Raw genomic sequence first — 26,349 nt, 5'->3', positions numbered from 1 at the left:
CTTAAATACAAAAAGCCAGAGTTGCCTGGTGGGAACTGACTCTGATGTGAGTCAGGAAGTATCTGTCCTTAAAGAATCACGAATTATTCTAAGATAGGGGTCCAAGAAGTATCGAGTTTCTGGCACATTTCTGGAGAACTTCATTAGGACAGTAAGTGGTCAAAAGCTCAGATTCCATCCAGACTGAGACGTGCATCCTGCGTAAGTCACACGTCTTCAAGGGCCTCCCAGCCCCATTTCAGAGCTCTCTTAGCAATGCCAACACCATTCTGATTTTCCTTTCATAAGTGATAGGTTTACACCAGTGTTTTAGGTATCCTTTAACACTAAAGTTTTATGGGTCTATGATGTCAGGCTCAGATGTGCTGTTAGCAATTCATCCAATGTCTAGTTATAAAATACCTACTTTCAGTAAGGAACTGTTTTAGATGATAGTATTTTATTTAATATTATAAATTTAATATGAAAGAGCTGTATAAAAGTGCTCTGGTAAATAAAGGGTCAACCTATTTAAAGAAAAAAATCACTCTGGGAAATAAAACTTAACAGACCTGAAAACAACACTGAATTCAGTTTTAATTTTGTATGATGTGTGTCTGATCGGTTAACCTACAACTGAGCAAAGTGATGAGTGATAATTTTATATGTTCACTGCCTGACTAAGCAACTTACTTTTGTGTCTTTTTTGTCCATTTAAGGAATAACTTCCCCCTGGGGAAACAAGTGCACAGAAATAAGAGGGTACAAAAAAATCTTAACCATAGAAACTTCGTTTGATTAAAAACGATTCCAAGTGCCGAGCGAGCATTTACTTTGAGCAGATTTTCCAGAGAATTCCAACTCAATCAGGGCATCAAGAAACATGGGTAGTGACAGACTACAACCTTACTGCGTTAGAAAGCAGAGCAGCACACTGGCTAATTCTGCCAGTTCACAGAAAATACCATGTTCCAGCGCCACCATCACGGGGCACCAGTTGCTTCTGCCTGTCGGAGCACGCAGGAGTGGGATCCGAAGTTAAGGAAGAGCATCAGAAGGTGATTTTTTTTTCCTTTTTCTGTATTTTGCAACTCCACCAAGGAGGCAGGGAGGGAAAAGGCTAAGACTGCAGATGTTGAGACAGAAACAAGGCAAGACAGTATGAACACGAGTTAAACTTTCACAAGGAATGAAAAATAAACCGACGAATGTTCTCTGCCTCGTTAATAGAGAGGGCTTCTATAAATACAGGCATATATAGCTCATGCAGTTTACCCAAACAAGATAAGCAGCCCCGGACAGAGAACCCATCAGCAAACTTTCAACCACCAAACTGAAGGGGTCAGGGGCGTTGGGGGGCGGGGGGCATTTTAAGGAACTGGGGCCCAGGGACAGCAAGTGAAGGCTTGGGACATGACGCAGCAGAGACACTACTTCGTACAGCGTTGTTTATAATTATGTTCCTTATAACCTGGGAATTAACTGGAAGTTCAGGCAGTTCAGTCATACAAGCCCTTGTCACCCTAACACTCAGATCCTGGTCAGAAATGTTTTTATAAGTCAAACATTTCAAGCGCGAGGGGTCCGCTTCTTCGTTAGGGGTGAAGAGCGGTCAACGACCCAGCAATGCCCCTTGGCCGACCTCCAGCCTGGCCTGGCCGAGGGCGCCTGAGAAGGTGGGAACGCGGGCTGCCGCGTCCCGCCCGTCTCCAGGCGCTCTCTTCTGAGGCCGGGGGAGCCCTGTGGGGAAGGAGCGGCTGCAGTCGCCGAAGCCCTGGGCCCCGCGAGCGGCGCTCAGGCCCGCCGGGCCCAGGCCCCGCCACTCAGCCCGGCCCCGGAGGCTACCTCCTCCTGAGAGCCCTGCTGCCCACTCTGCCGCCCGCCCGCGCAGCTCCCGCCCAGCCCGGGCCGGGCCCGCCTCCCGCCGCGAGGAACCACCTACCGCGCGCCAGCTCCTCGGCGAACGGCTCTTGACTACCGGCTAGGGTACCGCGTCACCAAGGAGCGAAGCGGAAAGAACGGCTCCCCCTCACTTCCGGAGGAAGCGGAAACGGCGCCGGAAGCCGAGGGGCGGGTCAGAGGAGGCGCGGTCTCACAAGCTGATGGCGGGGCTGTTGCAGGCTCCCGGCCGGGTCATGCAGCTTCCGAGTCGCCAACTTTGGCGTCTCTTGCCTCGGGGACTCGGGGTTTGGGACCCGGGGGAGGGGACCGCGAGGGTTTTCCTGAGGCGACTCTGCGCGCGGCCAGAGGAGCCGTGGCGGGCCTCGGGGCTCGCTGGCCGCTACCTGAGGAGCCGGCCCCTCAGCACTGCGATGCCGCCACCGCCGGGGTCGTCGGGACCTGAGGCGAAGGGCAGCAGAGACCCCACACGCCCCTCGCAGCCCGGGGTGAGTGCACACCTGGAGCCCTGCCTTTGCTTGTCGGGGCTGTCAGTCAGCCCTGTGGCCTTCCCATCTCTTCCGGTAGTAACCTCAGAAACCGCTCGACCTGGCCTGAAGTTGTCCTCAATTCCTGTGTCCTCCTGGGTCACAGAATCTCATCCCACGTCTCCCTGGGTTTTAGTTAGCATTGCGCCGAGAAAATAAGTTTCAGGTGTTCTTAAGGACCTCCACCGTGAGTTTTCCGTGACTGAGTCAGAGCTTTTTTTTTTTTTTTTTTTTTTTTTTTTTTTGGTGTCAATTGACTCTCCCTTCAGAGGTTTAGTAAATATGTTGCAACTGAGCACAATGTGGGTTGTAGTTCGTGCTGGGCATGCTTTTCCTCTTTAGTTCTACTTCTGACCTCAAAAGAACTTAGAGCCACTACCCTCTAGTACTAGGTAAGAGAGTTGGTTTTTGGGGCTGGAGGAAAGTTAATGAGGTAAGCCTAGGTAGCGGGCATTTTACTTACCGTGGGATTTGGAAGAGTACAAAGAAGTTGTTGACTGGGGGGGGAAAAAGGCCCAGCCTAAAAGTTGAGAGTTATGCTTTATTTGGCAGACTTTCTGAGGACTTCAAGCCGGGGAGGCAGCCTCAGATAACTCTGAGGGACTGCTCCGAAGAGGTAAGGGAGGAGCCACGACATATAGGGAGTTTTGCAACAAAGACCAGGTAGTTAGAACATCAAAAGATTACTGTTAATTAAAACCACTGGCAGGGAGGGTATAGCTCAGTGGTAGAGTGCATGCTCATGTGTGAGGTCCTGGGTTCAATCCCCAGTACCTCTGTTTGAAGAAGAAAAAAAAAAAAAACAAAAAAACAATTACCTCCCCCACCAAAAACACAAAGTAGTTAAAGGAAATCAGAGAGCCCTAGTTAATGAACTTAGCACTTTTCTAAGTATGGGAAGATACAGAAGTATGGGCTCATTGAAAGCATTCCATTGATATGCACTTTAGCTATCTATGGCCAGTATCCTGTTCTTTCCCATTCTGAGTCCCCTCAGGGTGCACCATTGCGGGTGACAGCAGTGGTTGAGGGCTTGGCAGTGGGCAGCCCACTGTCTCCATCTTGAGGTCCCCTGGGCTCACTGTCTCGGGAGGCTGGAGTGGCTGATGTCTTTGCTGATACTGCAAGCAGCATTTTTCATTCACAAAGTAATGATGCAATTTGCAAAAGGTTCCACTTTTAGATCACTTCTACTTTGGCTTTGTTACTTCCTGAAGCCTAGTTGGGTTAACCTCTCAAATTTATTTGGTTTATTTCTACGTAGTCTCAATATCAGCACAAGCAAGTAATTAACTGGTTTTAAATCAGCCATTCGGATCAGGGTCACACGTACTAACAGTCACCGTACTTGAGCTTTGGGTCATTTTTTCACTTGAAAAGAAATTGACTTAGGGAACATTTCCTTGGAAATAAGTGCCTTCATGATTGTGTTAGGAGCCCAGATGCCACTGCAGCCACAGAAACTCTCGGTGTTTTCTCATCTCAAACATGAAACATTCTGCCCATTTAACGAGATCAGGGCCTGTGTATGGCTATATTTTAAACTAATGTAATAAATTTAGTATGACTAAATGTTTGCATCATTTTTATTTTTGAAATCTCTGCCCCAGTAGCCTGTTTCCTGGAAGTCTTTAGCCGTCACATTTGCTATTGGAGGAGCTTTACTGGCTGGAATGAAGTACTTCAAGAAAGAAAAGACAGAGAGTAAGTACATATCATCTGGTCAGCTCTGAATCAAATCCTTCCTGCCTATGGACTAGCATCTTTCTGTTGTTGTTCTTAAGCTTTTTAATCTTGAAATAATTTTAGATTTACAGGAGAGTTGTTAAAATGACAGAATTCTCATATATGTTTCTCTTACGTTCCCCTGATGTTAACATCTTATGTAACCACGGCTCATTTATCAAACTTCGAAATTAAAACTCATACAATACTATTCACTAAACTACTAACTTGACTTGGATGTCACCTGTTTTTCCATTGTCTTTTATTTGTTCAGGACAATACTGTCTAACATGAAAAGACATAGCGTGGACAGATTTGACTGTGGGTAGTGAGAAGTCCAGGGAGTACAAAGATGACTAAGGTGCAGTCCAGCCATTGACATGCACATGACAGTGAAACAGACACCGAAGTAAAGGATTTCACTCGATGAAGTTCTGCCAGGCCAGAGGGAAATTCACAGTCCTCAGAGGGCCAAAGGAAGGCAACGTACTGCAAACCACTGAGTATTAGGGAGGGACAGGCCAGAGGCTGTCCACGGATGATAGAGAGAGATGGGAGAACCTGGCTGGGATGCCAGGAACTGCTCTGGATTACCACTTGAAGTGTTTAGAAATTGTTTACAAGAACTTTATATTTTAGAGACTATTTCAGGACTTCTAAGATTTGTTTTAGAAGTTTCTAGTAAGTCTTTACAAAGTAGAACTTAATGTTTTGAGTCTTTAGAGAGTCTCTTTTGATGCCATTATACAAAAGACAATGTTTAAGTCTAGGGGTGAGAATTCATAGGCTTTAGAACCTTAGGAATATAAGATCCGTATTGATATATAGACGTATTTCTTTTGCGTAACAAGCAGTTTCACAATGAAACAAAACTGACAAACTAGGAAAGTAGTGGTACGGTTCTAGAAAACGCAAGCTTCTTTTGACTTTAGTTTGGGATTTCATCTTCAATTAATAACATTTTGTTGTGTAAGGAATTGTATTATGAAGTAGTATTTAAAAAGTGTACCCAAAGTGCTTCATCATCTCCAAATACTTTATTGTGTGTTTCAGTCATTTCCCTAAAAAGTCTTAGATCCTTTTAGTGGAGGATGGTATTTAGAAGTTAGGATATGAGCTCATTGCTATTGGAGTGTGTCTGCTCCTGGGTCCTTTCAGTGGACAGAGGTAGGAGTCTTCTCCTGGGTCCTCTCAGTGGACAGAGATAGGAAAGAGATGTCCATTTACAGCTACACTTATTTCTGTTTCTATATATATTGAAGCTGTAAGTTCATACTGTACCTCCCATTTTCCCCAATACCTCATGGTTCATCCTAGTTTTCTCTCTTTCCATTTTTCTAACTCCTTTTCCACTTGTAACTCTCTTATCTCAGTGTATTTACTTATTTGATCAGTCCCCTGTATGTAACTAAGTTTCCATCGCTGCTGTCCTCCCCGGTGCAGCTGCCCTCCTCAGCACACTCAGGCTCAGGCACCCACTGCCAGGCCGCCCGCCTCGCCCACTTGGGCTCAGACATTCTGCTCTACCGTTCGTTCCCCCTCCCTCCCTCATCGTGGCCACGCCTAATGGCTAAGGACTGAATTGTTCTGGAAGAGGAAGAAATATTTTTACCACTTTCTTTTCTTATAGTCTTTAATATATACAATAGAATTTTATTTTATTTTATTTTATTTTATTTTATTTTATTATTTTATTTTATTTTAATTTAATTTTATTTTATTGTTGTATACTTATTTTTTTTAAAGGTTTTTTAAGCTTCTTGAAAACTGAAGCTATTTCTTCCACATTTTGTGCCCTCAGTATAGTATGAACCATAGATCAGTCATTTGCATATTGGTGGTTAGATTCACTTTTTTTTTTTTTTGGTGTTTGTCTGTTTAAGAGCTGGAGAAGGAACGGCAGCGAAGCATTGGAAAGCCTTTACTTGGGGGCCCATTTTCCCTCACAACTCATACTGGAGAGCCCAAAACCGATAAGGACTACCTGGGTCAATGGGTATTGATTTATTTTGGTTTCACTCATTGCCCTGATATCTGTCCAGAAGAACTAGAAAAAATGATTCAAGTCGTGGATGAAATAGGTAAGAAAGCCATCTCTTACTATAAAAAGTACATGTTGACTTGATGTCCTTAATGTTACTATGCTTTTCATATTCTTACACTACTGTTAGTTGGAGGGTTGTAATTATTTTGTTTGTGAAAACGTAAGATCTCAGTATTAGATTTGTTAGCTGCTATGATTCCCTGGACTTTATTCTTTGCCAAAGGAAGCTTGGTTTTTGTGTGTGTGGTTTGTTTTTGTTTTTTGTTTTTTGTTTTTTATTTTTTATTTATTTATTTATTTATTTATTTATTTATTTATTTATTTATTTATTTATTTATTTAATGGAGGTACTGGGGATTGAACCCAGGACCTCATGTATGTTAAGCACGTGCTCTACCACTGAGTTATGTCCCTCCCCACAAAGGAAGGTTGTTTTGATGCTAAATGTTTAAAAACGTCAGTGTGGTCTGGGTCTCCCTTAACTCTGCTTTGTGTCCCTTCCTTTTTGTAGCCTTCCATCACTGACACTGCCATTGCCTTTTCCCCGGTGACTGATGGTTAGACTAGGAAATCTGTGGTATGGTCTATGATGTACATCCTTCCTAAAAAGAATTGCTCCAGGAAATTCAGTCCTTAATAGTTTACCTCTCCTTTGAGAAATGGTGGGAGGGAATCCTGCAAACATTGGATTGGATTAGGAGACAAGATATGCACCTGATATGATTTGAGTAACGCATGTATGCACCGGTGCAGGGATTTGGTAGAATATTTGTCTAATCGCACCACAGATGTGTATGGATCTGCTTTTCCCAGAGGCTGTCCCCTCCCCTGTCATCTGACATCAGTGTTAGATGTCCCTCTGTGTTGCTGTAGGGCACTCCCTCCCTACATGCTACCATAATTGCTATTTGTCTTTTCCCTTGGAATGTGAATGCTGACTAATGAGAGTTTTCTTTCAGATAGTATTCCAACTTTGCCAAACTTAACTCCTCTTTTCATCACAATCGACCCAGAGAGGGACACAAAAGAAGCCATCGCAAATTATGTGAAAGGTGTGTTCGATTAATAATGCTTCACATCTGTTTAGCTCTTAGAGTTTTTGAAAGATCAGCTCATTTGAACCTTGCAATGCCTTGTGAGATAGAGAGGACATGGTACGGTCACCAGTTTTACAGGTGGAGGGTAAGATAAGGCTCAGAATTGTGACTACGGCTGTTAAGTAAATAAATAAGAGGTCTCTCAATTCCTGGTGCAGGGCTCTTTTTAATTTTGTCACAGAGAAAGGGTTGAACTTGGCCTTCATGTATAACAAAGTAAAAGAGCCTTGACTTGAGAAGATGTATTTCTTCTGCCTCCAGCTTAGTACCTCATTCTCTCCTTTGTAAAATTAGGACAGACAGACATATGCCCTGAGGGTATGTTCATTGGGAGATTAAAGAAAAATTATTAAATATAAACATATTTTGAACTCAGCACATATATTGCAAATCAGAAATAATAATGATAAACATAATTATTAATGGAAGAATTTCATTTCCTCTCAATGTGCAGTTTAAAATCTTTTAGAAGTTACTTTTAAAAACTAAATTATGGTCGAATTAAAGGGTGAATATGTAAGTTCTTATGAGCTTGGGCAAGTTGCTTAAATTTCTGTGGATTCAGGTTTCTTCAGCTGAAAAACGTGACAAGAATACAATCTGATCAGACAGGTTTTATACTAGTGTGGGGAGCATGGGTGCTTAAAATTCGGGAGTTTGAATTTTAGTTGTGGCGAAATTGATTTGAGCTACTGGTCAGAAGGACTAATGAATAGTTTTCTATTTATTTTTATTATATAACACCTTCTGATTGCATATCCTCCAAAATTTTGAGTTATTTTAAAATGTGTTTTGAGTAAGACCTGCTGTATCTTTTAATTATTTAACACATGCTGAGAAAGAGTTGACATACAGTAGAGGACATATTTAAAGCGCAGTTTGTTACCTTTTAACACGTGTGTGCACTTGTGAGATGGTCACCACGGTCAGAGAGTGAACATATCCATCACCCCCAGCCAGCTCCTTGTGCCCTTGCTAATCCCTCCCTCATGTCCCTGCCCCGCACCCACCTCCTGTGTCCAGACAGCCACTGGTCTGCTTTCTTTCTATGTAGATTAGTTTGCATTTTCTAGAAGTTTATGTAAATGGAATTATATGATATGTTCCCTTTTTTTTAACGTCTTCCTTCAGCATAATTATGTTGAGATTCACCCATGTTACAGTGTGTCAATAATTCATTCATTTTTACTGCTGAGTAGTATCCCATTGGTGGACGTTGGAGTTATTCCCAGTCTTTGACTATTACCAATAAAGCTACTAAGAGCATATGTACAAGTCTTTGTGTGGACACAGGCTTTCCTTTCTCTTGAGTAAATACGTAGGGGTGGAGTGGCTGAGTCATGTGATAGGTGAATGTTTAACTTTTTAGGAAGCTGACAGACTTTTCCCAAAGTGGTCATACATTTTTACGTTCCCACTGGCAGTGTATGAGAGCTCCCACTCCTCCACATTCTTGCCACATTTGATAGGGTCAGCCTTTAATTTCAGCCACTTCAGCAGGTGTTTGGTGGGATCTCATTGTGGTTTTGATACGCATTTCCCTAACGACTTTTAATGTTAAGCATCCTTTCATGCCATTATTTGCCATCTGTTTGTCTTCTTTGGTAAATTGTCTTTTCACATCTTTTGCCCATTTTTATGGGGCTGTTTATTTCATTTTCACTTAACTTATTTGCTTCTTATTTATATTCTTTTTAACATTTTTTATTGATTTATAATAATTTTACAATGTTGTGTCAAATTCCAGTGTAAAATATTTTTATTTATTATTGTATTATTTAATTATCTTGCTTTGGCAGTGAGGGGGGAGGTAATTAGGTTTATTTAGTTTTAGAGGAGATACTGGGGATCTAACACTCATGCATGCTAAACATGCGCTCTACCACTTGAGCTATAACCCCCCCCCCGCTTCTTATTTATATTCTTGATACAGTCTTTTATCAGGTGTCTGATTTGCAATATTTCCTCCCAGTCTTTGGCTGGTCATGTCAACCACGTCTCTTGAAGAGCAGTTTCCCGTTGTGATGAAGTTCAGTTTATGAGCTTCTTCTTTTGCGGAAAATTCTTTTGTTTTGTATGTAAAAAATCTTCAACAGGAAAACAGTACCTAACCTGAGGTTACAACAGTTGGTTTTCTCATTGAAGTTGTAGTTTTTAGTATATATGAGCAGAATTTATATCCATGGTTTGCAGGCTTGTCAGAAATTTGGGCAATAGCATAGTTACTTTTGAAAGCACTAAAAAACAGGTATAACCCATTGGGTGATAAGTGATTTGCAGTTTAAATGCATGTCACTGGCAGTTACTTATTATCACACATTAACCGAACCGTAAACACCCGCAAATCCGTACCTGACAGAAATACCACAGCCTTACTGTAGTAATGTTATTTAACAGTGCATACCTGCATGGCTTGATGATGCGATCATTTCTAGTTGTATTTGGAGGGGAGGGAGATTTTAAAATACTCAGTTTTAGAAGAATCACTGCAGTTTCAACAGTGTTTTTAAAAGGTTTGGATGTGTAACTAATGCAGGCTTCATTCGCCTACCCTTCATTTACTCACAGTGGAAAAGAAAGACAAGCTATCTTGCTTTTCCAGTATCTGAGCAGTTTTTCAATTTAGAATGAATTAGTCCAAGGGAATGAAAATAGTCTTTATCTACCCTTGGAAGAAGGTTCTACTGTTAAATACTGGACTCTCAGCTCGCTAGTCTGATGAACCCAGGTATTCTAAGAGGCTTTCCCCGGCTTACTTACATAAATTCAAAAACTTAGCAGTAAATGCACACTGTGAGATTATTTGCTGGAAAACGAGATACAGGTATTTTGACCTGGTATGAACTAATTGTGAGCAGACTTTTTTCTCCTATGATACAATGGAAAGCTGTACTGCTTAATTCATAATAATATTTTTAAACTTAAGCACATCTCAGAACTACATCTAAGTATTTAAAAACAACTAAATTAACAAAAAATGTGATTTAAATAATTGGAATATATTCCCTCCAGCTCTTCACTAAATAGTCATGAGAGAATTTGATTTACACGTTACAAAGAACTAGCTTTTGGTTTCATTTCCCTTCTCTATTGATGTCGTTTTCAGTTTCATTGATTTCTACTGTAATTCTTTCCTTCTGTGTACTTCAGATGTTAATTTGCTCTTTTTCTAGATTCTAGATTTACTGATTTTAGATCTTATCTACTATATGCATTCAGTGCTATAAATTTCCCTCTTAAGCACTGTTTTTGCTGCAGTCCACAAATTTTGATAAGGTGTATTTACACTTTTGTTTTATTCAAAATATTTTTAAATTTCTCCTGAGATTCCTTTGACCTGTGTTTACTTAGAAATGTGTTTGATCTCTGTGTGTTTGGGGATCTTCCAGCTATCTTCCTGCTGTTGGTTTCTAACTTACTTCCAGTGTGATCTGTCTTGGTGGATGTGACATGTATTACATGGGAGAATTTTCATTTGTTGTATGTGAATTTCTTCCTTTGAAATGAAGAAATGTTTAGGAAGAAAGTGGAAATAGGGCTGCTTTATAACTGATACTGTTCTTTGAAGTAGAGATGGTTGTTTTGCTTGCTTCTTCTTTTTCACTGTGTTTCTCGTTTTTTATTTAGAGTTTTCTCCCAAACTGATTGGCTTGACTGGCACAAAAGAAGAGATCGATCAAGTGGCCAGAGCATTCAGGGTGTATTATAGCCCTGGCCCCAAGGACGAAGATGAGGACTACATAGTGAGTAAATGCTCAGCTTTCAGCCCCTGGTCCCAGACATTCATGTCTCTTTAAGTGATGACTGGCTTTAAAAATGAAATGAAAATGAAGGATAACCTGAGATTATGGCAAATTCTGTAGGAATTAGGAATGTTTAAAAGAATAGTAGAAGTATATATTTTTTAAAGGGTGATTGTTTAATTTCTATTCACTCTTCCCATGATTTAATTGCCTGTTTTTCTTTTCTGGTGACATGTAAAATTACAGGGCAATATGAAATCAGTGATACATTAGATTTAATAGAATATAGTAAAATCATTTGGGGGCAAAGCTTATTTTAGTTTATAAACATTGTATTGGTTCTGTCTGTCCCAGTGAAGAGGCATAAAAAATATGCTCCCTTTGAGAAGCAGTGTTAGGCCATGAGGAGCTGCATTTTTGTGTTGAATGAGTAAGAATTCTGAAAAGCAAGGGGAAAGAAAGCTATAGGCACATAGACTTTTTATAAGGTTTGTTTTCATATCAGCTGCATGCATTTGCATGATTTTTGTATTCAGTTGCATTTGTAACTGTTATGCTCCGCATAATTCATCATTTAATACATGCTTTTTAATGATGAGGAACAAATTCTGTGAGGTTGAACTTCTGCAGCTCTCATATTAAAGAACCATCTTTACATTCATCAGCACTGCTCTGGAGCCCTGAGCTCCTGCCCAAGCCATCTTCTTCCTCCTCTGGTCAGCAGTTTCACAGTGAAGCACCAACAAAGTGCGTAAGCACCGCCCCTGCCCGCCCCATTTCCTTCTCAGTATGGACGTTTTCTCCTGTCACATGAAGAGGTGACAGTGTGTTTTAGTGTTATTTCAGGTCTTTTCCTCACTGGTGCTCTAGTTTCTGTATAATATTGGTTGGACACAGTGATTAACCATCAGAGCCTTTTCAGCCCCAGAGCTGGTTTTGCAGAAAGAAAGATAGTCAGGACCCTGAGTCGTTGATCCACCGGCTGCTCCCAACCAAGAGTGATGTGCAGAGGGGCGTCTCACAGTGGTGCTTTGTCTCTATGGCCCAGTGTGGTTTCACCATCACCTTTGAACCTGGAGTACACTGTGTGTCCCTATAGCCTTTGGCCTAAATTAAAAGCTAGTTTCTGGTCCCTTTGCCTTAAGCCCATATGGTAATCTTAGTTTCTAGTTCTGGTGCCTCATAGACCTAGGGAAACTTGAATTCATGGGCGAAAAAGATGAGAAAAGTTGGCATTTTTCCTTATGCCCTAAGTTTAAGTAAGTCACTTAAACCCGACTGTCAAAGCAGCAGCTTGAGGAGGAGGGGGACAGAGCAGAGGGGAGCGGTGGCCGAGGGGACGCCGTGGGCAAAAAGAGCTTTGCAGACTTTACTCTCTGTATGAAAGAGCGCTGCATTGACTGGTTTTGAGTTTAACTTAGGATACTAGTTACAGCGGTTGGGTTAGTCAGTCTGACCTCCAGTGTTGAATTGTTTACATCCGTGCAGTGGTAAACTAGTAACAGTCCTTAGTCTTATGCTTGTATAGCTCATAATTCTTAATTCAAATTTTACAGATTAGACCAAACAGCCTACAGAACTCAAAGCATTCAGTTAATGTTACAAGAGATACTTTGCTGAAATCAAAGCACTGCTCACCACAGGAATGTGATTTGGGTCAGACTGCTGTCAGATACCCAGCTCTTCAACTGCCCCTCATGGTTTTTTATTTGAAATACTTGGAAACCTTTGATTGTGTAGCCTGCCTGGACTGGTTGGTCCTGACTTAGTAAGAGTATATCATTTTCTCATCTGACCATAACCAGTAAAGTATAGATAGGTGCCAGTGAGCTCATTAACATAAATCACAGGTTTGGGTGCTGGGATTTGTACTGAAAGGTAGTCATGCAGATAATCCAGAATATGGATATTAATTTTTTTAATCTTAAAAATTAAAATGCAAATACTTAAGTCTTATGGAGACTTCTTAGACCCTCTAGAACACATCCCAGGCCCCATTTTGAGAAATTACTGGTCTACTGCTATGACAATGTGTTGTTTCGATAAGAATCAGTGAGTTCATTCCTATACATTTCCTAAATCAACCAATAGAGGGAGACACTCTCCAGCTTCTTGGGTTTTTCAGTAGTATGACTTATGTCCCTCTAGGTCACAGATTCTCATCCACAAGATGGTATGGAAACTTAAGATTTAAGGACACGTAGGGAGTGAAGGAGTGCCTTAAAGACTGAGATGTAAAGGAATGAGGTTTTCTCAATCTCAAACAAAAGCAACGAAGATGAGCGTCTAGCCTTGAATGCTAGTGGAATCCACAGACCAGCGTGTGGGTAACCCGGGCGTGCCAGACTGTTAGGATTCTGCTGAAAGTTAACTGTGCACATCATTGCGTTATATGTATAATATTACAGTTTTGTGTTTAATAAGGAAATACTTTTGCAAAAGAGTACAAATAGTTCTGAAACCTACAAAAAGATGTTCAGTTTTAGTCATAAAAGAAACGTGAATTGTATAATGTGATGGCCAATTTTTTCACCTGTTAGATCAGAAAGGCCAAAAGTTAGAAATACATTGTCAAAATCAAATTTGGGAAAAGAGAAAACTCTACAGCATTGGAGTGAATTTGGGACAGCTGGCACTTTCACGCACTGTGGTGGGAGTTAAACTGATAGGCCTTCTTCAGAGGGCGGCTTGTCAGCATCATCGATATTTAGAGTGGAATGCTTTTTAGGTTGGAGACCCCGCTTTTTAGAATTTATCCTACAGATATAACCTGCAGCATTGTTTGTAAAAAGACTGAAAACCAAGCAACCATTTTTTTAAAGGCCGCTGTATATGTACTGATAGAGAACAATGCCTAGTGTGTTGCTAAGTGAGAAAACAAGTATGGTGTGTTGTTCCTTCTGTGTAAAAAGAAGTAGGTGGGTGCAGACATGCTGATATATGTGGGAGCGGGGTTCTTTGGAGGAATACAGAAGGGACTGGTAGCAGTGGTTCCCTTTGAGAACTGGGGGACTCGGAGTCCGGAAGGAGTGGAAGACTCATCGTCTGTGTACCCTGGATGTTCCTCTGTTCTTAGTTATGTGCATACATTACCTTCCCCAAAGGCAAAAATTACATCTGGATGTATGTGTACAAACTTGCACGGTAGAAACAGTGTCTCATGGCTCTCCAGCGTTCCTGACAGAGATGGTGGCAATGCGGTGATGTGAAAAGTTTGTGGACTTTGCAGTGGGGCAGGTCTAGGGTCAGAGCTTGCTCTGGCACTGACTAATTACATAACTTGCCCTTGAGCCTGTTTTGTCATTTGAAGGGGAGTACAGTACCCGTGTCCTGGGTTAAGGTAACACGTGAAAGAGCTTGTCAGCCCACGCTAGTTTCCCTTTCCTGTTCTGGGGATTGCTAGAACTTTGCATTAGAAACAGGTGGTGGTCTGCTCTGCCCACAACCCAAGTGGACACTGAGACATGACCACTGACTAGGCTGACAGATACAGGTAGAACAGTATTATGTATTAGAAAGTAATTTATACGAAGAACACTCATAAGTCCAGCACACACTGAAATTCTGGGTTTTGAAGGGGAGAGAGAACAGATAATAGAAAGAATAGAAAAAGGAAGAAATTGGGAGAGAGGAAGGTGTAAGCTACGAAGTAAGTCTTGATGAGACATCTGGAGACCTGATTCCAACTCTGTGTCAGACGACTGCAGAAATGCAGGTCCCCGTCCTCCTCCCTCAGTGAATTATTCTAAGACATGCGAAATCCCCAGCTGTCTGAGCCCTTTGGGTACACATTCTTTCCTTATGTGAGGAGGCAAGTGGCTCTTTGCATTTGCTGCCTCTTCGTGAATGGGTGTATAAAAGCACGATAACCTCACAGACGTATCAAGTGTATTCGAGTATGCTTGGGGATGTCTCCAGTTTGGTATGTGTGATCACATTCCTGTCTCTCTGTCTTGCCAAGTAGCAATCAAGCCTGGAATGAATTCCAAGGATTCCAAGTGCCAAGTCTTCTGCTCATTTAAAATTGGATTTGTAGAAGCTTGTAACTAAAAAAAGTCAATGTCTGATCTAAACTTTAGGTAGAGCTAGCAACATTTTAAGAACTTTGCCAGGAAAATGGTTAATGGATTTAAGGTGACTCCTAGGAGGTGGAGCGTTTATGACTTCTGAGGAATTTCCATGTGATTTGCTTCAGGTTCGACTTTTCAAAGTAGTTTAAATATTCCCCAGGGAGAACACTCATTTCCGTGTTTCCATTTGATATCAGGACTAAGTACTGTATTAGAAGATATATATATAGTGGTTAGTTTTCTGGCTTCCTTCTCATAAAACATGGTAAGCAGAATTTAGTCAGTAATGATTGATAACCAGTTCTTCTTAAAACATTAAAGAATATACCCAAGAACTTAATTAAAGTAATTTCTCACCAGCACTTTTAGTTCCATGTGATATCGCTATCTCTCTGTAACACGGTTAAGGGGTCAGATGAAATGTTCCACTCCTTCCCAAGCAGGCATTGCTGTTCCACGGGCACTGGCGGTTCTGTGAAGACCAGCCCCAGCCGTTTCTTAGACGTGTGTTCTTTTCTCAGAAATTGTGTGAATGAGTATGTTAAGGGTCGAACCAAAAGAATTCCAGGTTCTAGCTAACGTGTCAAGCAAGAGTTAGGGCAGATTTTGGTAACACCGAAGGTAACGTGTCACTGTGAATTTACTGTAAAAGGCTTAGGCCCATTCGGTAAATTGATGCTACAGAGGTTACTTCCCCATTCACATGAAGCCTCTTATCCTGCAGCGTTTCTTCAGTAAAATAAGCAACTTGTTCTGGTGATCTTTTTATCATCCCCCCTCCCCCGCCTTTTCTCTGCAGGTGGATCATACAATCATCATGTACTTGATTGGACCAGACGGTGAGTTTCTAGATTATTTCGGCCAGAACAAGAAGAATGCAGAGATCGCTGGTTCAATTGCTGCGCGCATGAGGGAACACAGGAGAAAGAGCTAGTGGCCAGGGCGGTGCGGCTGCGCAGGGTTCTCCTGCTAACGAGGAAGGAAGCTCTGTCTCCACCCCGGAGCCGGTATATACACACTTACACATGCAGCCTATTGAGTGGCCTTCGTACCACGAGAACAGCTGAGTTTTGGACAGGGTGTGTTACCCTTGGGTTCAGCCAGGATGGATTCTTGGAACTGTAAAGATTAGAACCAAAAGTCTCCCAAAAAGTCACGTTGAGACCAGAGGACCAAGTTACCATGAAGCCAGTGGAATGGACCTCGGGGAAGGACCCAGCCAGAAAAGGCACAGCCAGCACGTTTCCCCATGAGAACAGAGCCCTCTGATCGGCGTAGCTTCCTCTCCCGTGTCTTGGACCCTTGCTCAGAAAGGCTGTACTGCGTTCCCAGGAAGAGCATCACTTCCACAGCGCCCTTGCTTTCCTTTTTGAGTTCCTGGTGGTTGATAACAATCAGTTTAGGCTTTCTGACATTCGTAACCAATCTTTGCACTTGAAAGCACAAGTATGGTCTTCCCTGTTAATGAATCATTGTGTTCCCCTGTCAGCAGGTGCTGGTTTTACTAGTGGAGAGGATGTTGTTGGGCTGAACCATTAAATAAGTTTCCTTAGGGGTCTTTCATTTGATTTTTATCTAAATCCTGTGCCAGGCTTTCGGGGACCTGCCAGTGGACATGAGAGGATGTTGATCATGTGATACAGGGTACTTTCCTGCCTGTGCAGGATTGCGTTGGGTCTGAAATAAAAATGTGCTCAGTTTTGCAGCTTGGACGAGTGTGACCTTTCTCTTGGGTGCAAAAATGGCAGTACACGGCTTTCAGGGGCTGAGACCCCCAGACTTGAGGGGACAGGTAGGTGGGTGCTTGTTAAAGTGCAGGTTCCCAGGCCCTGAGATGGAGAAGGACACAGAGACCTGACTCACACCTGATGCCCCAGGGGCCTCTGTTGCAGCGGCCTGGGGACCGGGGTCAGGAAGTTGTTTTGTGGGGGACAGGTTTCAGTTAGGGTGAGTGGGGACCCAGCTCATTTTCCAGCACATGGATCCGTAAAGTGCTGGGCACACAGCCATTCAGGAAGACGCTGGCTTTTGTTTCTGAACTTAACTTCCCTGGTGTCTGGGCTTGACGCGGATCACCGTTCTCCTTAAAGCTGCTGCAGAGCCCTCTGGAAGTGTCGGCACATCCTGACAGGTGTGGCCCCCCCCCGGCAGACAACAGGCGCGTCAGCTGTGTTCTCCAGACTCATGACACAGGGCTGTCTTTTGGGTTTTAAATTCTCTTTTCAATATTTATGTTAAACCGACTATAGATATTTATGTCGAAGTATGTGAAAAAGAACCATCTTAAACTAGTGTTTATGGGCTGAGTTATATCCCCTGAGTGTCTAAGTCCTAGCTCCCAGCGCCTCAGAAAGTGACTGCGTTTGGGGATAGGGTCTCTAAAAAGGTGAGGAAGTTAAAATGAGGCCTTTAGCGTGGGCCCTGATCTTAGGAGGAGAGATTGGGACACAGGCAGAGGGAAGAGCATGTGAAGACAAGGGCCTGCAGAAGAAACAAGCCCTGCCCACACCTCGATCTCGGACTGGGAGACAATAAACATCTGTCACTGAAGCCCCGGGGCCGTGGTGCTTGGTTCCAGCGCCCCAGCAAGCTCATCCAGTGCTGTTCTCCTTTTGGATTCCTTAATAAAAAAAACTCCAAGATTTAGTTTATATTAACTTCAACTCAGAAGTAGTTGGCTTGGAATGACTTTCCTAGGAACCTTGTCAAGAAGGTGAGGGACTTAGTGATAAGACTAGTCTCATATAACAAAGAAGATCCTCAGTATCTAAAATGCCAGACATTTAAAAAGATGGTCTGTTTTAAGCCACAGGACGTTTGTGTGGATCACTGCCGCAGCTTGCTCCGGAGCAGAGTCTGTCTTCATTCTCAGCTGTCGCAGGTTGGAGCTTGTGTAATGGTCCAGAAAAGGAACAGAAGCTTTTGAAGGATCCTTTTGTTCTTCATTCCAGTGTCAAGTTTAAAGGCGTAGAAGTATGGAAAATGACCTCAGAGATGATGTCCAAATATGTTTACTCAAGAGGGGACAATCCCAGAGATTAAGATGTTGGCCTTACTTCTGAACCTACATTAGAACTCAGGCCCCCATTCTAGTCATGTCCCTGCTTGTCCCACTGCTGCGGGGGCGTTCATCATGACCTCGTAAGTCCAGACAAAATGGGGGGCACCATGTGGGGCATGGGGCAACCTTTCAGTTGTGAATCTTGGGAAATTAAAATCAAGGCTGCCTCTCCACAGTGTATCACTTGCAGACCTTGACCTGGGTGGGTTACAGTGTTTTCACTGGACTCTTCAGTGGAACTAATATGTTAAGAAATGGCATTTATTTGAAAATTAGCTGTCTGTGCAATATGCCCAGAAGTACTTCCTGCCTCTGGCTGTCCGTGAGTTGTAGGAGTCGAGAGTCACTGAGCACCAGTAAAGTGCCCGTGTGGACTGGATGGCTACTGTGAACCTATTCAGTGATTTGAAATTGTGAATGCAACCTGCATAAGGTATTTTAAAATATCTTTTACTGTTTTTAAGTACAAAGTTAAAAAATTAAATTTTTCCAATTACCCACTATAAGTAATTGTTTTCTTGATTTTTGCATATAGCCCAGTTTAAGTTTGTGTGTGTGTGAGCTACCCTTTCAAAGAACAGTCACACACAAGCATTTTTTCATTCTTTCAGCTTATACATTCTACTCATAGGTGTGAGTTACATGACTCTGTAAAGATATGAGTAGTTATTCCTATTTATTAACAAGGTGCTATTAATAACCTCCTTGGCTATGTATTCCTTAATAACCCCTTTAGAACTTAGGAGGTAATTTTTTTTGGCTTTTGTGTGTGTGTGTGTATATATGTATATATATATATATATATTTTTTCTATTTTATTGAGTTATAGTTTACAGTGTGTCAGTTTCTGGTGTACAACCTAATGCTTCAGTCATCCATGAACATACATACATTCATTTTCATATTTTTCACCATAAATTACTATAAGATACTGAATATAGTTCCCTGTGCTATACAGTATGAACTTGTTTATTTTATATATGTTAGTATCTGCAAATCTCCAACTCTTAATTTATCCCTTCACCCCCTTTCCCCCCTGCCCCACCTTGGTAACCATAAGTTTGTTTTCTATGTCTGTGAATCTATTTCTGTTTTATAAACAAGTTTGTCTTTTTTTTTTTTAGATTCCACGTATAAGTGATATCATGTGGTATTTTTCTTTCTCTTTCTGGCTTGCTTCACTTAGAATGACAGTCTCCAGGTCCATCCATGTTGCTGCAGATGGCATTATTTTATTTTTTATGGCTGAGTAGTATTCCACTGTATAAATATACCACAACTTCTTTATCCAGTCCTCTGTCAATGGATATTTAGTTTGTTTCCATGTTTTGGCCGTTGTATATAGTGCTGCTATGAACACTGGGGTACATGTGTCTTTTTGAATTCAGATTCCCTCTGGATATATGCCCAGGAGTGGGATTGCTGGATCATATGGTAAGTCTGTTTTTCGTCTTTAGAGGACTCTCCATACTGTTAGATTGTCGAGGTTTATCTCATTGTTCGTTCTTTCAGGGGACTTCTCTTGTTCTTTTAATTGGGAGTGGTTCCTCTGCATCATTTTACTTATATTTCTCTGGCTTTGTGGATTTAGGAGTATCAGTTATTACTGTGGTCTTGAAGGGCTGTTCTCTTTGTTTTTATTTAAAGTGGGGCTGTTCCTTTGTAGACTGTGTGTCTAATAGTTTTGTTGCGAGGGCTGTTCTTAGTGTGGATGGTTGCCACGGCTGTCTTCGTGAGTGTTGGCTGTTATCTCTTTGACTGGGGATGTGGCTGGTGGTGTGATCAGAGCCCGCCCTGATTGCTGCTGTTGAGTGGGGCCTCCTGTTTTGTTCTGTGCTTGTCACAGCCTTGACAGAGGCTGGGTCTGCCCCCCTGTTGCTGGAATAGAGGGTTCTAGACTCATTTCTGAGCTGTGGAGTGTGGTAGGCGGGGTTAGAGCGCTTCAGCTGGGAGGAAGAGTTGCTGAGTGTACGTCCGCAGGAGATGTCCACTGGGAAGTGCCTTCTGTGGTGTTGTCTGTCACTTGTTATACGGGCTTACAAAGTACTCTGTTGACACTGTATTCGTCCCTGCCTTAACTGCTGGAATGTCAGCCACCCTCTGGTGTCCCCCAGGTTCTGGGCCCCCAGAACCACCAGAACAGATCCGCCAGTGTCAGGTTCTAGGATCTACCGTAGCATGAAGTCACACACCTGAATCTGTGGTGTGCCACAGGGTCAGCACAGACCCCAGGCCTGCCTCCGCGCACAGGATGGTAGGCCGGCCTGCTGTAAATCCCGCCATGCGCCGAAACCCTGCTCACTACCTGTCCCAGAGACATAGGTTCACAAAGGCACCAGCAGAGCAAATCCACCTGCTCTGCCAGAGGTTGTAAACAAATCTCAGTGCCACCTGTGAAGCTGCCCGGCCCCTGCATTTGGATTCAGCTTTCAACCCCGCCTCCAGGCAGCATGGCCCAGCCCCACCTCTCTTCTCGAAAGAACAGAGCAACAGTGGAGCCGCATGCAGACAGCAGCTATGGTGAGGAGGTAATTATTTTATATTCATTTTTAGAATGTTATTTTAAAGTTAATTCGTCCTTCCATGATGATAACATAAAAATTTGGAATATATGGAAAACTTGAAGAAATTCTCGAATCACCATTGTTCCACCACCAGGGAACCGTTTGGATACATGTCTTTTGAATCTTCAACTTTAATCTTTTCTTACACCAGAAATCCACCAATGTGTTCCTTTAAAAAATCAGCCATGACAGCTCAAGCTCAAGTCTCTTTAACCACCACTCCCCTCCTTCCTCACAGTCACCTGCTGTTTAGTGTTGGGTGGGCATCATCCCAGCGTATAAGGGGTCTGCTTGGGCTGTGTCCAGGCTTAGGGTATGAACACTCAATTAAACGTGTCACCACGTGACTAGCACAGTTACTGCTCAGTCTTTATGTGACTTATTTTTGTTACATTTCTGTATAGTTATATTCTTGAATTTGGTAAATATTGAAGACAGCCCAAAATAGCTCCCTCTTGCCAATGTTAGGTAGTGGATTAACTTGAGAAAAAATTAGTTTTCAGGGCAAACTTCTGCTGTCCCCTCACTGCTCAGCACAGACACAGCCACACCCATTACTGAGTGGCGTCGTGGACCACAAGGCCAGCAGCCCTCAGAACCGCAGGAGAACCGCAGGCCTCGGGCTTCCCTGCAGGTGCTGGCGGGTGCGCGGCGTGTGCACACGGCCTGGCTCCACCGTGGTGCGTTGCTCCTCAGGAGTTCATCGCATAGAAACTAGCCTGGTTTCCATCCTGACCGTGCTGGCTCAGCCAGCCTCTCGAAGCCTCACTTTTCTTACCTGCAACCTAGACATAACAGCACAGGTGTCACAGGGTGGGTGTGAGGGTTAAATAACAGCACATGCTCAGTGACGGCTGCCGTTAATTTTGGTCCTGATGAGGGCTTGCTTGAGAGGTGTCAACAGGGCGTTTGTTATGAGTGTTCTCCACCCTCCCTGTGTCCCCCCCCCCCCACTTCAGCCTGCCTCGCGGATCCTGATTCCTGAAACTCCCGCATCTTCCGTTCCCTAGTCCCCCCAGGTCCTCCACCCTGATGCACTTATCTCATAAGCCTGCAGCTGTTTCGTCACCTTGTCTTCATGAACTGTTCATACCTGCTTTCTTAAAGGGTATTCAGATTTAGAGAAAAGCTTCTTGGAAAAACCATGAGGTTCAAAGCAGAAAGTTTGGGGCGCTTGGTCCTGACACAGGAACAGCGGGGCGTGAGTGTATCTGTGGTGAGAGCAGGCTGCTCGGCGGGGTCCTTCCTCTGGGGCCTGGTGATCCATCCTCCCGGCACCAGCTGTGACTGTGGCTTTGATTCACTTAAGAGTCTGAGGGGGTCATAAAAGTCACTCACCCTGTGTCCTATTTCAGGAGAACATCTCTGAGGATATTTAACTGAAAGAAACCTTGAGTTTTCTTTTTTCTTTTTATTGTGGGAAAATTTAAAATATTCAAAGAGTGGAATAGTTCAGTGGACCCAATGTGCCCGTCACCAGACTTCGGTAGTTACCACTGTGGCTAGTCCTGCTTCACCTCCGCCTGGTCCCGCACGTGTGCCCATCAAAGAAGACCACCTGTTTTTTGAAGACAATTTCACTGTCACACCAAAAGAGGTTTATTTATTTGGGCTTGATATCAACTGTCCTGTTAGTGAAAAGTTTATAATTGGGTCCTTTGCTTTCAGGGAGCCAGGACACCTCATTGTGGAGAGATGTCCTGTCCACACTGCACGTGTGGCTCTGGGTTTGTACCCAATCAAAGAGGACACGAGGGGCTTCCCACCACTCCCACTCACGGGGGGGCGGCATTCGAGCCGGATGGTTACTGAACCAAACTGGGGTCCCGGCAAGTTCCTGTAGGGTCTTGCTCGGTTACAGGACCAGGTTAGAAAGCCCAAACCAGTAGTCTTGGTTTTTTAATTTGTGGAACAGGGATAACTGATGAGCTGCGATGCTGTGAAAACAGGGAAAGCTAATCTACAGTCGTAGTCAGAACAGTGCTCACCTGTGGCAGGAGGTGGGCGGTTACTAGTTGAAAAGCACAGGGAGACCTTCCGGAGCCATAGAAATGCGCCATAGCTTGATCTGGGCAATGACTCATGCAGCTAAAAATGTTTTAAGTATAAACTTAAAAAGATGAATGCGTCTGATTGTATGTGATCTGTAACTCAAAAAAAAAAAAAAAAAAACGGAGGAAGGGGAGAAGAGTTCCTGTGAAGGGTACCCTGCGAGGTGGAGAAGGCATCGGCCGTCACTCAGCAACTCGCTGCAGCTCCGGCGGGGACACAAGCTCAAAGCTCCGCCAGGTTGCAGGTAAGAGGGGACTGAACGGAGACTCGGCGGGCTTTGACAGAGCAGTGGCGGGATGCTGGCCAGAGCGGTCGGGCTGGGTGTGATGTGGGCGCTCTGGAGAGGGTGACCCCTCATCCCCGCTCAGCCGGAGGACGCGGCTAAAGCTGGCACAGCCCTGAGAGGCGGGGTTTGGTCAGAGTTTTGTTGGGGGGTGGGCTTGCGGGGACCACAGCGAGGAGGGGGAGCAGGCATGGTCTCGTGGGCTGTGAGAGATGCATGTACAGGGCTGAGGCCAAGTCCCTTTATATGGAAAGGCCAGAATGCTGCCCCATAACTGAGCCCCGGGAAGCATTCTCGGGCGAGTCCGCGGCTGGTGGCCCCCTGTCCACGCTCCACTCAGGCCGACACAAAGGTACAGGGCAAAGCCCGACTCTAGACGTGTGGAGAGCCTCCCAGTCTCGAGGTTGTGCTAAGTGGCTCGGCCTCTACATCTGCTGGGCACCCAGGTTTCTGCCGTGACCTTGAGGGTGTGGCGGTGTCAGACGTGGCCCTGACCACCTAGGACGTCCTCACCATGTAGGAGAGGGCGGGCCCGAGCAGGACTGCCTGCAAGTTTGGAGCAGAGCTAGTCTCGTCCTAGAACTCCCTCTGCAGCCTTGCTGCCCACGCGTGGTCCCTGCACGGCCAGGATCATGTCACCAGGAGCTTAACAGGGACGCCGAGTCAGGCTCCATCCAGGCCTCCTGAATCAGAATCTGGTCTAACGAGACCTCACGTGATGCTCATGCACATTAAGGTTCGACAGCCACTGCTCTACAGCACATCAACTCCCCACCGCACTTCCGCAGCGCCCACTAATCCTCCCCTCATAGAGAGGAGAAGAGAAAAAGAATACAGTAATTCATCGTCCCCCGACCAGGAAGCTCTTTAATTAATTCTGCTTCCATGAAACATAATTTGAAAGCCTCTCAAGTAAGCAAATTCCATTTTCTGGTAATTATTTGATCACACTCCATTTAAAACTTTTAATCAAAGACACGTTCCCCAGCAGAACTTCTGCTCAGCCTAGGTTACCAAGGGTTTCTCTACTGAGTTACTATAATTCCAGCAGAAAGCAGAGAGAGGCTGTTGGGCTAGCCTGCGAGGCCTTCTCAGGGCTAACTGCAGTCTTTCCATTTGAGCGTTTTCACATTTTGAATTGAAACCAGCTGGAGGGCCATTTGACCCGCAGTCCTCCCTCCAGCAGTCAGGCTGATGAGAATGGCTGACAATTAAAAGAAGCTGGGAGAGGCTCAGCCTGCCCGCCCCCTGGTCAGCTCAGGCTCGGGGAAGACTCTTAGTTACAGAAGAGAGTGGGGCCATGGAGCCCTGCAAGAATCAACTTCCACGCTTAACACGGACAGCACACAGTGCCTAATTTAGTACGCACAACGTATACCTCAATCAACTTTAAAAAATTTGCAGTGGCATTTTTTGGAGGCTCCACAAAAGGATTCTGAAATTAATCTGGAAAAATGAACGTGAAAAATAGTTCAAGGAAAGATACAGGAAAGGAAAGGCAGGAAAAATCAGAGCAAGGAGAAAAGACTTGCCTCACCAATATTAAAATGTTACTAAGCTATAATGATGTTTTGAAGTGCAGTGCTCACTCAGCATTTAACAGACAGATCAAGTCACAAACAGAAGTGTAGACAGACGGGTGTTTCATAAAATTTTACTGTGTAACCGACATAGTGTGTTTTACTGGTGGAGATGACTAACAATAAGTATTGGACCTTAGTGAACTTCAGAGAATGAAAACAAGGGGTTCTAATGCTCTATTCTCCTTTAAAATGACCACGCCCCCCCCACGTGGGATGCTGAGGGGCCGCATGGTCGGCCAGCTCACAGCCGGGCTGGCCAGAGCTGTGCTCTAGAACGGGAGCAGAGGAAGGTTTGCTGATCAGCAACGGGAGCTGAAGCAAGAAGGGCATGATGAACAGGGGCCAGAGGTGGCCCCTATGAGCCACGTGCCAACTGCAAGGATGAGTACAGACCAGTCAGCAGAGGAGGCCTGCGGGGAGAGCAGGGAGCAGGTGCACGGAGATTAGTGAGGGCGTCAAGGTCAAAGGTCTCACGTGCAGCATCCAGTATACGTGCATCTGGTTACTGGGAAGTTGTACCCGTGCCCCTGCACAAACATGTTTGGCAGGGGGTGCCAGGGACTGCATATGGGGGGGGAGCCAAAATTTGAAAGGATGAGATAGCAAATAAATGGTATTATTAGCACAGGTGATAGATGCAGGTATTTGTCTTACTGTTCTATAAACTGAATGTATATTTTTTATATCTTACATATGTTTGTTCTATTTTCCTTTAAAGACTTAAAACATATATGAACATAAGTAGAAAGGCAAATACTTTCTGCCCACACTCCAACGCTGTGTGTGCTCCTGGGTCTGGAGGCCAGTGCTTTAGAGTTCCTGGGCATCTGGGTTTAGATCTAGCCTACATCTCCTCTGACAATATCTCCCCACACCACTTCCTTTCCCCGGAGGTTCAGAATGAGCTTTGTTGTTTGTTTTGGGGTTTTTTTTGTGACAGTAAGAGGGCAACTAAAATGGTAGCGAAAGCTTCCGTAACCATGATGTAAGGCAGGAAGCACAGAATAAATAAGTCATTGCTAGGCTTGATCACAATCAGACATAACAGAGTTACCATCACTGACGTGTAAAGAATATTCACGAATCCATAAGGAAACCGAAGAGGAACACACCAAGATAGAGCTAGGCACGGGACATAAAAAGTTCAGAAAAGAATACCAAATAGATCACAGCTGTACATACGTCTCCCCTCCCTGAAGAAAAGCATTACTAGTGATGAAATAATGCAAATTAAAACAGTGGGATCTTTCTCTCTCGGGTTGACAAAATGCTAAAAAGAACGTTGCCCATTAAGGATGAGGGTTTGGAGAAACAGCCTCATGTAGAACTGGTGGAATTTAAAGTGTGGCAGCCTCTCCGGGTGGCAGTTTGTCAACGTACAGCAAGTCCACTGTTCCATCTCTATTCCTGTTTTCCACAAAAAGAACCATAGGTTTGCCCAAAGATCTGTTAACTGCAACATTTTTGTAATAGTAGAAAGTGGGAAGCAGCCTACTTGCCCAGCTATCGGGGAGCTTTCAGATAACCCAGCTACAGGGGATAAATAAACCTTGGTACATTCATCAGTGAAGTGCCACAGAATCATGAAATGGAGCTGTTGTTTCATGTTTAACAGTAAGGAAAGTTATCCACCATATGCTTCAGTAAGTAAGCTGCAAAAGTTTCATCTTTTTTTTTTTTTGTATAAACACAAAAAATAAATACCAAAATGTTTTCAGTAAT

General features: G+C 43.8%; 2 protein-coding genes across 4 annotated transcripts in view; one reads left to right on the top strand and one right to left on the bottom strand.

The window, feature by feature from the left end:
• ADPRM (ADP-ribose/CDP-alcohol diphosphatase, manganese dependent) overlaps positions 1 to 2,019 on the bottom strand; it is a 194,872-nt gene extending 192,853 nt beyond the window's left edge. The window contains exons 1-2 of one of the 3 annotated variants that reach the window (XM_031467614.2): positions 1,922 to 2,004; positions 945 to 1,105 (exon numbers count right to left, since the gene is read on the bottom strand). In XM_031467614.2, the coding sequence (XP_031323474.2) occupies positions 945 to 947 (3 nt within the window). In that variant the 5' untranslated portion in view covers positions 948 to 1,105; positions 1,922 to 2,004. Of the gene's footprint in view, positions 1 to 944; positions 1,106 to 1,921 lie in introns of all 3 variants that reach the window. The other 2 variants (XM_031467605.2, XM_031467616.2) reach the window with 2 other exon arrangements.
• Positions 2,020 to 2,048: 29 nt separating this feature from the next.
• On the top strand, positions 2,049 to 16,789 carry LOC105095882 (protein SCO1 homolog, mitochondrial). The gene is made up of 6 exons (XM_010988095.3): positions 2,049 to 2,366; positions 4,019 to 4,109; positions 6,014 to 6,211; positions 7,134 to 7,226; positions 10,899 to 11,014; positions 15,884 to 16,789. The coding sequence occupies exons 1-6, from the start codon at positions 2,082 to 2,084 to the stop codon at positions 16,016 to 16,018; spliced, it is 918 nt and encodes a 305-aa protein (XP_010986397.3). The 5' UTR covers positions 2,049 to 2,081; the 3' UTR covers positions 16,019 to 16,789.
• Positions 16,790 to 26,349: the final 9,560 nt, after the last annotated feature.

Source organism: Camelus dromedarius, chromosome 16 (genome assembly GCF_036321535.1).
Source record: "Camelus dromedarius isolate mCamDro1 chromosome 16, mCamDro1.pat, whole genome shotgun sequence".
Taxonomy (NCBI): Eukaryota; Metazoa; Chordata; class Mammalia; order Artiodactyla; family Camelidae; genus Camelus; species Camelus dromedarius.
Note: the sequence above shows the minus strand (reverse complement) of the source record. Positions and strands in the feature narration are given on the sequence as shown.

Coding starts and splice junctions, on each gene's coding strand:
- LOC105095882 (XM_010988095.3), top strand. CDS start 2,082: ATGGCGGGGCTGTTGCAGGCTCCCGGCCGGGTCATGCAGCTTCCGAGT. Junction 6,212..7,133: donor TCAAGTCGTGGATGAAATAG/GTAAGAAAGCCA, acceptor GTTTTCTTTCAG/ATAGTATTCCAACTTTGCCA. Junction 7,227..10,898: donor CATCGCAAATTATGTGAAAG/GTGTGTTCGATT, acceptor TTTTTTATTTAG/AGTTTTCTCCCAAACTGATT.